At 36.8% G+C, this 13,053-nt stretch overlaps 1 protein-coding gene across 3 annotated transcripts in view; it reads left to right on the top strand.

Moving 5' to 3' along the window:
- The first annotated feature begins 4,459 nt into the window (after positions 1-4,459).
- The window catches only part of LOC138058868 (uncharacterized), an 18,013-nt gene continuing 9,419 nt past the window's right edge, over positions 4,460-13,053 (top strand). The window contains exons 1-4 of one of the 3 annotated variants that reach the window (XM_068904313.1): positions 4,460-4,729; positions 5,087-5,161; positions 11,847-11,881; positions 12,095-12,852. In XM_068904313.1, coding sequence (XP_068760414.1) covers positions 5,130-5,161; positions 11,847-11,881; positions 12,095-12,852 — 825 coding nt within the window. In that variant the 5' untranslated portion in view covers positions 4,460-4,729; positions 5,087-5,129. The remainder of the gene's footprint in view (positions 4,730-5,086; positions 5,162-11,846; positions 11,882-12,094; positions 12,853-13,053) is intronic. The other 2 variants (XM_068904314.1, XM_068904315.1) reach the window with 2 other exon arrangements.

The raw sequence follows: 13,053 nt of genomic DNA, 5'->3' as shown, positions 1-13,053 counted from the left end.
AAGTTAATCCATGAATAACTTTAAATGTAATTAATAAGATCTTAAATTCAATTCTAGATTTTACAGGAAGCCAGTGTAGTCGCGTTAATGTTGGTGTGATATGTTCAACTCTTGGAATATTACATAAAACGTCTTGTTGCAATGTTTTGCATCCTTTGTGGCTTCTTAATGAATTAAAGAAACACAATAGAGCAGGCTATTACAGTAGTCTTAGCAACTTGTAATCAATGCTCTCTTAATCCAGGAATTGTCTGATATTTCCTAGTGTTGTGTACATAGTAAAGAGCAGTTTGACAGACTTTGTTGATATGTGTAACCATTCTTAGTTGCGGATATAGCCAACACCCCAAGTTACGAACTTTATTAAGTGGTTCGAGTAGGGTATCACCTACTCGAAGATTATCAACAATGATTTTTACCACCGATAATGATGAACCCTGATTTTGCTTTGTTAAGCTTGAGCTTATCGGCAAACATCTATTTCTTGATAGTAGTATCAATGGCATTCTGCATGTTCGTAACCGCAATGTTTTGATTCACGTTGTAAGAGATTTTTCAAAGAGACGAGTAATTTCACTCGGAATTGATAAAATTTGGGCATCTGATTTTGGTGAAATGACGAAATATAGTAAATGGAATAAAGGTTATAAACATTTGTTAACAGTTATTGATGTTTTCAGTAAGTTTGCTTGGGTGGAAATGTTAAATAATAAAAGTTGTGTGACTGTTTGCAAACGCCTTTAACAACTTATTTGAACTTGGACGCGTTCCTAAAATGTTGTGGACAGATAAAGGAAAAGAATTTTATAATCAAAACGTAAATAATGCTTTGAAAGATAATAATATAAAATTATATTCAACTGAAAATGAGGAAAAGAGTTCCATTGTTGAGAGATTTAACAGTACAATAAAAAAATTGATGTCGAAAATGTTTTCAGCTAATGACAATGCTATATATTGGGAAAATTTATAAACTTATCAAAAAGAACAATAACAGAAGATATTCATCACTAAAAATGAGTCCTGTGCAAGCGAGTACAAAGAATTAGTGAAAATCGTGTCAGTAAAAATCTTTACGGTGTTTGGATTTCTGAAAAAATCGGCAAGCCTAACTTTCAAATTGATGAAAATGTAAGAATATCTAAATACAAATGCAGAACATTTGATAAAGGTTACACACCTAATAATATACAGGAAAAAAATATTAGATTCTGATTGGCTGAGAGCAGTGCAGTTCAAGTGTAACAGTGCAAAAAGTGTAATACTACTGCAACTTACACATTGAAATTCTGGATTATGATTGGCTAATAAACAATAGGGTTTGGTCAGAATAGATGAAATCTTTTGTTTTCAAATCAAGCGCGCCCCCTGGATGGCGCAATTTATGGCGCAATTTTTCCCTGATTGCGTGGTACGCGTGAGTTTCTTCTGCTTAACCCATCTCGAATTTTTTCATGTATATTTTTAATAAGTAATGACATGACTTTTCTCATGCAATTTGGAATAAATGAGCATTTTTTCTTTAAAAGAATTTTCTAGTGCTAATTTATTCCATATTGCACGAGAAAAATCCTATGATTTCCTATACAAATTGGACAGAAGAATTTTTTTAGTGTAAATAAAATACAGCCCACAAAATCCATTACTTATAGACCAGTTGACTTCATGGCAGAGGAAATACAAGATAGCTTTTATGAAAAAGAATTACAAAAAACAGATCTGGAAATATTAGAACTGAGAGAGTGATAAAAAGAAAAAAAGGGCGTTTGTAAAATGGAAACATATCCTAATAGATTTAATTCGTGGGTTAAAATAAGTAAATTGAGATAAATTATTAACCATTTTCTAAAGTGTTAGAAACACCCATAAGAACACCTTTCTTAATTTCTTTCAATTTGCCAGTGATTAATATGATATTGACCACCTGTCTTTTGTGCAGCCAACTTTAGAGTTTCTAACGCGTTGAAAACCGCAAAAAATATATTATCAAAAATAATTAAAGTAGTTTAAAAACAAAACCGACCACCCGTAATGACTACTTTGTAAAAATAATTTAACTATCTCTTTAAAGCTTCACCTCCCAATACTCCAAGATTAAATGCTAATTCGTTTAAATTCGCTACTGATTAATATTTTATCACGAAATTATTTTGAATTTCACAACTTAAAGGAGCTAGGTCACGCTATTTTACGTAATTTTGTTAATTATGAGCTCTAAACGTCACATTGGCAGAACAAGAGTCTTTCATTTGCAAAATCAAGGCCACATAACAACTGAGAATAATTTTCCAGCTGTGTAAATGACATTTTGATATAGACTGATATAAATTTGAAAAAAGGTGGGCCGAAGTTTTTCAAATTTATTCAAATTCAATCCATTTCAATCCTCTCCAGTTTTGTCCATCCATGTCCCTTCTTGGCTTCCCTGTGTTTTGTTAGAGTTCTTCTATAGTTTTGAACAGTTATTTTGATATTTTAGTTAATTCTATGACCATTCGATCAGTGCTGAAATTGCCTAAAAATGGCGTGACCTATCCCCTTTAAATTCTTAATTGTAAAAATTTGAAGTATTTGATTGGTTAAAAAAAATCACGCGACTATCATATTTAAAATTTTGCGATAATGTCAAGCTATGTTGATTTTTTGACCCATGGCAGAGGTCGTCTCTTTTCCCGTACTCGTTAGCCCAGCGAACGCAAAAAGAAAAGAGATCTCTGCTAGCAGGGAACCTAAACGACGCTGTTAACTTTGTTTCACAAAGACGCGTGACTTGCATGCAGCGTCTCATGCGGGTGCGGAAAAGTAGGAGACAGTAAAGGATCATTCAAGAGAAAACCGGCCATACCTACACATTTGCCTTGCATTAACTCTTATAATAGGCTTTTAACCTCTTGAGCGTTGCAATTCTTTTGAAAGTAAGGATTCCTGCGATCAAGGAAGGAAAGAGTAGCTCACGGGAACAGTCAGGATCGAAGTTCCTAAGCATTTATGACGACTGCTCAAAGCGAACCAATTACTCCCAGTAAGAAAACTAGGAAACTACGATCGTCCGGGTGAGCGTGGTCCTTTGAAGGACAGGTGACGTTTCAACAACCCAAGCGGAAGTCAACTGATTTGTGTAACGTCAGTAGATGGTGTATAAAAGATGGAGTATAAACTGTTCGTTGATGTGATTGGTCAACGAAGTCGTGATGTTATTGGTCAGCCAACAGTCAAGCATCTATGTCATTGGCTGAAAGACTTTAAACAGTGATGGGATTTGAATTTCTTACTAGAATTAATTATATATATTTTGTTGTTGTTTGTTATATATTTCACTGAAAAGCCCCTTGGGGACGTGGGATAAACGTATGTATGTATGTACTTTTCAAGCGAAGTCACCCCACAAACGACTTATCGATGACATCAACAACAGAGAGAAAACAGACTGAGCGACTTATTTTAATAACAGTAACTGACCAATCTATATTATCATAAATACATGTACAGAAATTAGCTGAAACTGATCATACCTCATTTCGTGAAGTTCAAACCATTTTAATACAAAGCTACAGTATAAAAGCTGACATACCTCTGGTATATACATTTTTGTTGCAAACATAGCGTGATTCATATCCAAGAGCAAAAATTCGAACAGAGGCAAACGATTGCCTGTTTGCGTGTTTGGCAAGAATGCTTGTTATAGGATATTATATTTGTAAGGCCATCATATGGTTTTACGGCCGGATGTCAGGTCACTTTCCCATGGCAACATCAAGTGTTTTGATGACAACGAAGTATACTTTGACCCATGTAGGAACAAAGGGTCTTTGTCATGTCTCTTCAAAATCCGCATTAAATAAATTACTTTCAAATGCAAATAAACATTTGTAACAAAGCTTCAGAGGGTGCCGAATCATGACTGAATGTTTATTTGCCACACAATATAAATATTACGAAGACAATCAATAATAAGAATAAAGTAAAAAAGAAGATTTTTAGCCTTCGGCGTTAAAAGTAAAAGCACTCTCGTCTGCAGACAAGGCAAGGATGTAACCTTCGCTGTCAATGATAAAAGGACGTTTTCCGAAGCGTATCGCTAAAGGCCATGTGGGACCAATCAAGTTAATCAATGCGGTTTATCTTCGAACCGCGTACGAAAAAAACATCAAAAACTTGACTGGTACTAAAAAACAGCCTGATTCCTTTCTTGGTTTGCTGCTATTTATCCAGGCCATCATTTGATCGACAAAAAGAATTACAGCTGCAAAAATAAAGGAATTTACTCTGAATTTTGACCGCTGCCATTCGGCGTATTGATTCCAGCATTGCATAATTGGAAATTAGGGACGATGGTTGATGATTGGTTATGGACTGTTAATCTCGAAATTGTGTGACTAGGGCCGTCTTTCATCAGTGTGCCTCCACCCCCACTGCTCTTCGCGAAAGAGCTTTTGAATAACTGTGATTGGTCAGCCGAATGCGTCACGTGTATGAAGCGCAGATCGGGTAATTGTCGATTTCGTTGTCAAATTTTCAAGCAGAAATAGTCAAACAGATCAATATCGAATTATTGTATGTGTCTTTCTCCGGATCCACTCTCAGACACGCGTGGTTGCACGCCTGTATTTTCCCAACGAGTAAAAGCACAACTTCACTGAAGTGGAATGTGAAGGAACAGATGTCATGTCACGCTGATACCGTGTTATAATTTTGAGTCGACTTGTTGTTTGAGTCGCATTACATGTAGGTGAGTACACTTATATAAATCCTACTATACTCTAGAGAACAGTAAAAGCGAAATTTGGCGATTTGTTCAAATTACCTCGCTTGATTGACCATCTGCTAGAGGTTTCGCGTTAATCGCCGCTTGAAAATCGCATTTTGTTTGCCTTCATTGTCGAAAAAGTTTTTAAAAAGCACCTAAGAGACCGCGTTGTGAATGCATATGATCACGCGTCCGTAACTTTCTTGTTTGCAAGGAGTAACACGAATCTTGTAGCAGGCTTACTTAAAGATAGTGGGAGCAAAAAACCATATACTTACGTTTGACTTGAGTGTTCGATCGCCAATTCAAAATTTGTTTCGTCTATCCTGTCTCATGCAGAATTTTGAAGTCTGTTCCTGTCTCCCCTCAGATTATTTCAGGCATGGAAAGTTTTCCAGGAGAAGCCAAACGAAAGTAAGTTTGATTTATAAAAGCAGTGCATCTTCTCTTGAAATGAAATATTTGATGACCTCATCGTAAATTCTTTTTGTGCTAAGATTAATGACAATCGTAATCTAATTTGGGACGCTCTAAATTAAAGTCATCTTAAAGTAATGCAAGCAAATTTGCCTCAATTATTTTTCTTAGCCTTTTCTTTTCGGTGATCTGTGAAATATCAGCCGTCAAGAACTGTTAATACTACTACTACTACTACGTACTACTACTACTACTACTACTACTGCTGCTGCTGCTGCTGCTACTACTAATAAAAATAGGTCCGCAATGCGTACTCATGCGGGTCTTATGCTTAGTATAACTCCATTCAGCCCTTATGGAATTTGGTACTGCAGTCTCACTTTTACCATGTGTGATTGGTTAAAAATTTGCCATAACAATGCAGCAGTGAAATGGGTTCCTTAAGTATGCTTCAAATTTCAGGACCTGTTCAGAATTTTACATCGATGACTTGCCGCTAAACTTTCTCTTATTGCCATTTGCACAGTTTAGACAACTCTTGCCGCATGCTACATCATCTCTATCAGCTATTTACGAGTAACAGAAGCACTAGATTAGCTTAGAAACAAGCATGGCACTGTCATACATTCATATGATCTTATAAATGATCAAAAGAATGCTGAAATTCAACTAGAATTCTAAGATGAATCATCACTAGATGAGGTTTTCAATGAACAAGTACCCTCAGATCTTGGTGCAAATCCCCAAACTACTGGAAATCACAGTCCATCAGCAATAACAATGTATAAACAGCCAAGAGAAATATCTGATGACCAATTACGTCGATCAGTTACATGAAGATCATTACATAATAAAAAATGCAACCCAAAGCTTACAACAGGGTGCTTTCATGGACTAGAAATAAAATGAAAACCTCATCAGCCTGAAGTCACAAAATGTTGAACCAGTTTATTTGTTTATAACTGAAGGTGGTGGTGCTGGGAAAAGCCATTTGATTAAAACAATTTACCACACTGTAGTAAAAACCTATAGACATGCTCCAATGAATCCTCAGAATCCAACAGTGTTACTAGCAGCATCTACTGGAGTAGCAGTAATAAATATTGATGGTACACAGCATTAGCAATACCTAAAAATACAGGTGATGATGTGGAGGAAAATCCAGGTCCTACAATATTTGATATCATTGATCCAACAACCACTGTGTCCGCTGACTCTAGTCAAGGAAATGAAGCAATCTTTGGTGTGAATGCTGGTAAGCAATGTGTAGCAATGTCACATACTACTATGATATACCACCAAATACAAGATATTAGTTTGTGGACTAATTCTACTTTGAACAATATTTTGGTTATTGGAAATAATCTATACAGTTCTATAAGATGTTCTGTGCGAACAAATGACTATTTGCTGTTAACTGATGTTCCAGACATGGTTTCAATATTTGATAAAGTGTATTCATTACAATATAGTGTATTAATGCCATTAGTTAACAAACAACAATTGTAATTCCGTTGAGAGTTTGAAAATACTTCTAGAAGTGAATTTCTAAGAGACATATATGGACCAATGTTTGATGTCATGAACAAACTTCCAGTAAATTAGTCCACAGACTAATATCTTGTATTTGATGGTATATAATAGCAGTAAGTGACATTGCTACACATTACTTTACCAGCATTCACACCAAAGGTTGTTTCACTTCCTTGACTAGAGTCAGCAGACACAGTGGTTGTTGGATCAATGATATCAAATATTGTATGACCTGGATTTTCCTCCACATCATTTGCTTGCCTTATAAGCAATGGGATGTAAACATTGTAGCACATCATTTGTGTAAACCAAAACATCACCTCATTACATGACTTGTAATGTCCAACAACTTGTTTTAATGTTGGCAAGTAAAACACATTAAAGTAAAACATCATAAGCATCATATTCCAAAATCGCCCTGGCGCACGTGAAAATGCATCCTTGGCTTTCACAAAATTGTTGTGGCAGCTGATCCTTGACTGGTATTGTTCGATTGTTGTTCCCATGCTGGTGGCTAGTAGCAGACAACAGTAAGAGTACAAAATACTATTCTTTGAGAGTGCAAAACTGTTATTCAATGCCACTATTTTTTAGAGTACAATAACTCTTTCAGTTTGGGGTGTAACCTACACTGACATTTCAAGCCAATAAATACTGGTTTGTGATAGCTTGTGAGATACTTGTGAGGTTTGTGGTGCATCGCGCACCGGATTTCAAGTCGATGAATGTGGGCTTGCAAAAGGGTCTTAGCTTCAGTGCAATCCGCACTAAACACAAGCCGAGTCTAGATATGTTGGCTTGCGTGAGTAAACACTCAGCGACGTCACCTGGATGAAATAACAAAGAACAAACAAGGCAGGATAGTTTAATTTTTGAAATGAAAGAAAGAAAACCAATCTGAAACAGCAGGACAGATCAATTTTGAAACACAAATAACTTACCTTGAACAATTACAACTAATTTGCGGTGGAAAGCTCTTCAAAATTTTCCCAAAACAGGGAAAACGACCGCAGATTTATATACAAACAACGAACGCTAGAAGCAATGGCCAACACTTGAAAACAATGACCTCACAATTACTAGTACCCAGTCTACAAGCCAGACTGTCATGTGTGTTCTCGTCCTCAAAGTGACAAACTGACTGACTGACAATCAAGATCTGCCTCTGACTTAGGGGTCTGTATGCATACAATGCATAAGACCCCAATAATAATAATAACTGTAACTATTACAAAATTCTCGAGTCTGATTGGTTCTGTGCATGCCTATTTGTGACATTATTGGCGCACAATCACAAGGGTGTCCAATACTACAACTACTAGTAGTAGTAGTAGTAGTAGTATTAGTAGTAGTAGTAGTAGTAGTAGTAGTAGTAGTAGTAGTAGTAGTAGTAGTAGTAGTAGTAATGGAACTGGTCACATACTTAGGAGGACTCTATCCGTCAAGTAATCCAGAAGACTTATGGCTGCCCCAAGCTCGTCGGTTGATTTTAGCATCATAAGTTAAAAGCGCAAGACTTAAGAATTCTAGTATAATAATGATAACTGACAGAAACAGCTCAATAAAAGTAGCGGGAAAACTGTAGAAATATAAAGACCTTGAAATCAAGATCAATTGAATTTGAGAAATGAAAGCTACAACAGTGTGATTGGAGCCCTGGGACTTGTAAAGAAAGGGGTGGGAAAAAAATTCCCAAGAGATCCCAGGTAGCATCAAACTCAAAACTTGGAATTTTTCACTCTAAGAAAGGCACTATCCATCATATAGCAAATAGACTTTTACCTCATGTTAACCCTAGTTCCAAGGAATGGGCCCAGTTATTTTGTTTTATTATTGTGTGAAGTTACAGCGTGGAGTGAAAACTAATGCGGTTGCATGTATTTGTTCCCCCTGAAATTTTTTGATCGTGCTTTTCAAGGACCAGAAAGGTCCACTGCTTTCTTTTATGATGTAAAGTCAACTTCGTTCATGAATTTTCGTGTGACTGTTTCTGACACCCACAAGAAGGAAAATTGTACAAGCAATTGACTTGTTACTCGCCTGTGATTGGCTACTAAGAAAAATATAAAAAAAAGAGGCTCTAATGTTCACGGTTCAAGTGTCCACGCTGTAAAGGAAATATGATGATGATGATGAACTTTATTATGAGTGTCAAGTGCATTTACCTGTATGTGTAGTCCTGGGGCACTATAATTTGGGAAACTGTACAGAGAGAGCAAGGATGGCGCAGTGGTGAGAACACTCGCCTCACACCACTGTGGCTGGGGGTGGGATTCTCAGATCACTTGGTGTCACACATTGGTTGATTTGGTTGTTTCTCTACTATGCTCCAAGAGGTTTTTCTTGTTGTCAGAGTGGTGGCAATACAAAAAATTGGCCCTTTTCCACTGTTCATTGATTTTTGTAGTATTACATTGCACAAAACAGTTCACTACAAGCTTGAAGTCTATGTGTGCATCTGGTCACTTCCTGTGGCCTAAGGTGTCTAGACTGTTGGATAACCCTTCGATTGAGGGATGTTTCATGTCCAGTCAATTAAGTGTCCAATACTTTCCTGACTATTCTTGCAGTGGTTACACCCACTTTCTGGTTGTAAGAGTGTAAGAGTGTAAGTCAGTGGTGGCAATAGGCCTGCAGTGTGTGTGTAACTCATGAAAATAAACAAGTCTGTTGGAAGCGTGCTTCAGTTTCAACAAATGAGTCCCAAAATCGGCAAGAATTTGTGACGCTGATTAATAATAAAGCAGCTTCTATTTCCAAATGATGGAATGAACTGGTGATAAATAACCTCGTCTAGGAGAGTGAACTGTTGACTTTGCAGAAACAATGGTCAACTTTAAAGTGCTACTGTGATCAAATTTTTATCCCTTGAGTTTTTTGGTTTATCACATAGAGTACCATGAAACATTAAAAACGCTGTTTACCGTTTGGAAATATCTGCATTGGTTCCAGAGATATTTAAGTTTGAAAAATGTGTTAAATATGCAAATGAGAAGGCTGATGACGTCATTCACCCAACCCAGTAGAACATCAAGAATATAAATAGAGCTATCTCGGTCAATTTGCAACAGAGACCATTGAAACTTGGTGAGCTGATAGTTCTGAAGGCAACACACCTACGACTGTAAAGAAATTGGTTCCCATGGCGACTCACTCTTTTCCAGTCCCCTCCAACCTGATTTCAATATTTTGGTGATCTCAGGCTAGAAATACATTAACCAAGGCCACAAACTCGACCTAACATCTTTATATGCTGACAGAATCATGCAGATGAGGCACCATTTGCAAATATCAAAACAGAATGCCAAAGGTGGTCTGCAAAGCTTTTAATATCAGGGAGGTCTGGAACCCAGTATGTTGCCATGGTAACAAAAATGGTATGCTCATATTGTGGAACACATCTACTAGAATCTTAGTGCAAAGAACCAAGTATTTCTGATACAAATTGGCTGAGATATCTTTCTCCATCGTACTTAATCAAAATTTGGTAGGGTTTATGACGTCATCACTTGGCTAATTTGCATATTAAAAAAACTTGAATATCTCCAGAACAAAAAGAGATATTTGAAAATGGTAAACAGCATTCTTCTTCTCGTACAGACTATGTGTTTATGTGCCAAAATGGCTTCGATAGGGAAGATTCAAATTTCGTCACAGTAGCACTTTAAGAGTTGGGCGATTGTGATCTTTGTATTGAATTTGCACAATTCTTGTCAAACTTTATAACACTTGAAAGAAAAAAAAAGCAAACCAACAAAAGCAAAAGCCTGGTGTCTTGCCATCGTTTTTACACAGATGTATCCGTTTTTTGCAAGTTGCTAGGAAACAGGCAAGATAACTTGATTATGGTGGCTGCTGAAATCGACGTCACTTTCGATTTTGCGATTTACTTGTGCAGCCAAAAGCACAATAGAAAAAGTGAACGTTTCAAAAATCTCCCAAAATGTTTTTCGCTGATGGTAAATTTATATATTTGCAGTTAAAAATTTATGTTGTTTTCATGTCGCAAATTTTGTTGCTGATGGCAAAATATTTTATTGTCCAGCAACGCTTCCAGAAAGGTTCCTTCTGCTCTTCCTAAAAACTGTGTATCAATATTTATTTACTTTTGCATCAATATTTGTTTTGCGTAAAGCAGGCTGACAAAATCTGCACCTTGCGTAGTTACCATATTTTTTAGCGTTAAAATAGAATTTTCAGTCCTTTGTTTTCGACAGAAAGGTGTATATTTTGAGGTCACCCATCCAAATACTAACCCCGCCGGACAAGGTTAACTTCAGTGAACATTTGTCTTGGAAAGCTATCAAAGGCTTGTGGTGATAAAGAAGTTGCAAGGGAACTTGAAAATGACTAAGATGTCAGCCTCAAAACCAATGTTTCTCCATTCCCTTTTATTTTCTTCGATCTTTCTTGGTTTAGTATATTACTTGTAACCACATGTCTTCTTGGGGGGCAATTTATGTAAGCCATCTACCATGGAACTATGATAATATATGGTACCAAAACATTATCGTGTACTATTAGAGCTACATATTACGCAAAGACAACTTGAATCTCCTGGAAAAGAAAATGCAGCTCAGTTGAGTTATGGAATAAATCGCTGTTACTGCTCTACCACACGTACACAATGCGTTCCTTGTCAAGAGCAAGGAACTCACTACATCTTTTATAGGGCATGATCTTGACTGCATATTAAGGATATCAATGTCTGATATGTTGTGGTCAGTTTCTTGGTCAGTCTAGATCTTAAAATCCCACAACAGCTATGCTCCCCTTATCACCATTATCATCATCATTATCATCATCATCATCATCATCAATAGTTTCTACATGTAATAGCCCACTTTTGATATATTCAGCTCTAAACCAAAGGCATCATCTCGAGGCTCTGGGGAATAAATATAAGGATTTGCCTTCGAGATGATGCCTTTTGTTTAGGACTGAATTTTAATATATCGAAAGTGGGCTATTGGATCATGCGCATTGGTTTTTTCAGTACAGACTGTTGATTTTGCACACTCAGAACAGAACATATGTGCCCAAACTTTGCACTGAAAGGTTGCTAATATGAAATCAAGGGCAAATATGATAATGTGAAAAGGGTTTAGTAATGTTGCCATATAATATTTTTTTTCTTCCATTCTTCCAGGCGTTCCGAAGAATCATCAAGGGGCACTGAACTTGGTATGTAAAACAGAAATGAGAAGTGAGAACTTGGAATCTCCATGATATTGTTTGGGCTTATTTAAATATGATATATGTCCCCTAAAATCAATTTATTATTGTCAGTATATGGGATAAGGTTGTTTGTTCTCTTTTTGAAATAAAAAGTTAAATCTGTGCTTACCAGAAAAAAGGTGCTCCTCCGATCATGACTGCTTTTACTTTTTTCCACAGTCAAGAAGGCTCGAATCGAAGTCGTTATCCCTAAGCTCTCAGTCCCTAATAATGTGTTGGAGAGGCTGCGAAAATTTTCAGCTAAGCAAAAAGATACAACTAAAGACAAAGTTAAACAGAATGGTCTGACACTCACAACTGGAGAATCATCACGGGATGTGGAAGAACCAACATCGCCATTGGAGCAAGGAACTATATCAAATGCATTGAGCGAAAGTCCTGTACGACATAGGTTGTCAAACCTTCTTAATGGGTCATTACCAAGTCTGGAAGATGATGAGAGAAAAGAAGCCTCTGATTGTAAAGCAGCAAGTGATTGTGGATTCAAAGAATCAAACTGTGGGGAACAAGCTGGTCTGTTTGATACAGATTGGAAGTCTGGTATTGGTATTGGTATTTTGCCATCAGATAGGGGTGAAAGGGACAGGACTAGTGGAAGTGCAATCGAGTCTTCCTCAGTTAATGACTGCCATAATACTCATTCCAGTGCCTCCTCTGATATGGAAGCCAAAACTTCTTCAAACCAACTCATAAATGAAACAGAGATATTGAATAATGATGCAATTTTAATAAATGAACATATTAATGAAAATGATCATTGTGAAGTCTCTGAAAACGGAATTTCAAGTGCTAATTGTTCACCAGAAAGTGGCCGGGAAGCAGCAGTGGCAAGTCGTGCTGATTCAGGCTATAGGCCCATTTCAAGTTCTCCGCAGGGCAACTCTTTGGATTATGCCACCGACTACAACACTCTTGAGGTTTGAAGTTTCCTATCCATTGCTTAAAGTGCTACTATGATAAAAAAAAACTTCCTTTTTTTGTTCAGAGTTTGAAAGTGTGTTTGCTTAACACATGACTGGCAAATTGTGAGCTTTGATGTTTATGCAAAGGTTGTTTACTTTGAGTGTATGTGCTTTGTGCTTTTTAAGCACTCATTTTGTATTCGTAAGCCATTTTAT

Source organism: Montipora capricornis, chromosome 8 (assembly GCF_036669925.1).
Source record: "Montipora capricornis isolate CH-2021 chromosome 8, ASM3666992v2, whole genome shotgun sequence".
Taxonomy (NCBI): domain Eukaryota; kingdom Metazoa; phylum Cnidaria; class Anthozoa; order Scleractinia; family Acroporidae; genus Montipora; species Montipora capricornis.
The sequence above is the reverse complement of the archived record's forward strand: the minus strand, read 5'-3'. Positions and strand labels throughout refer to the sequence as shown.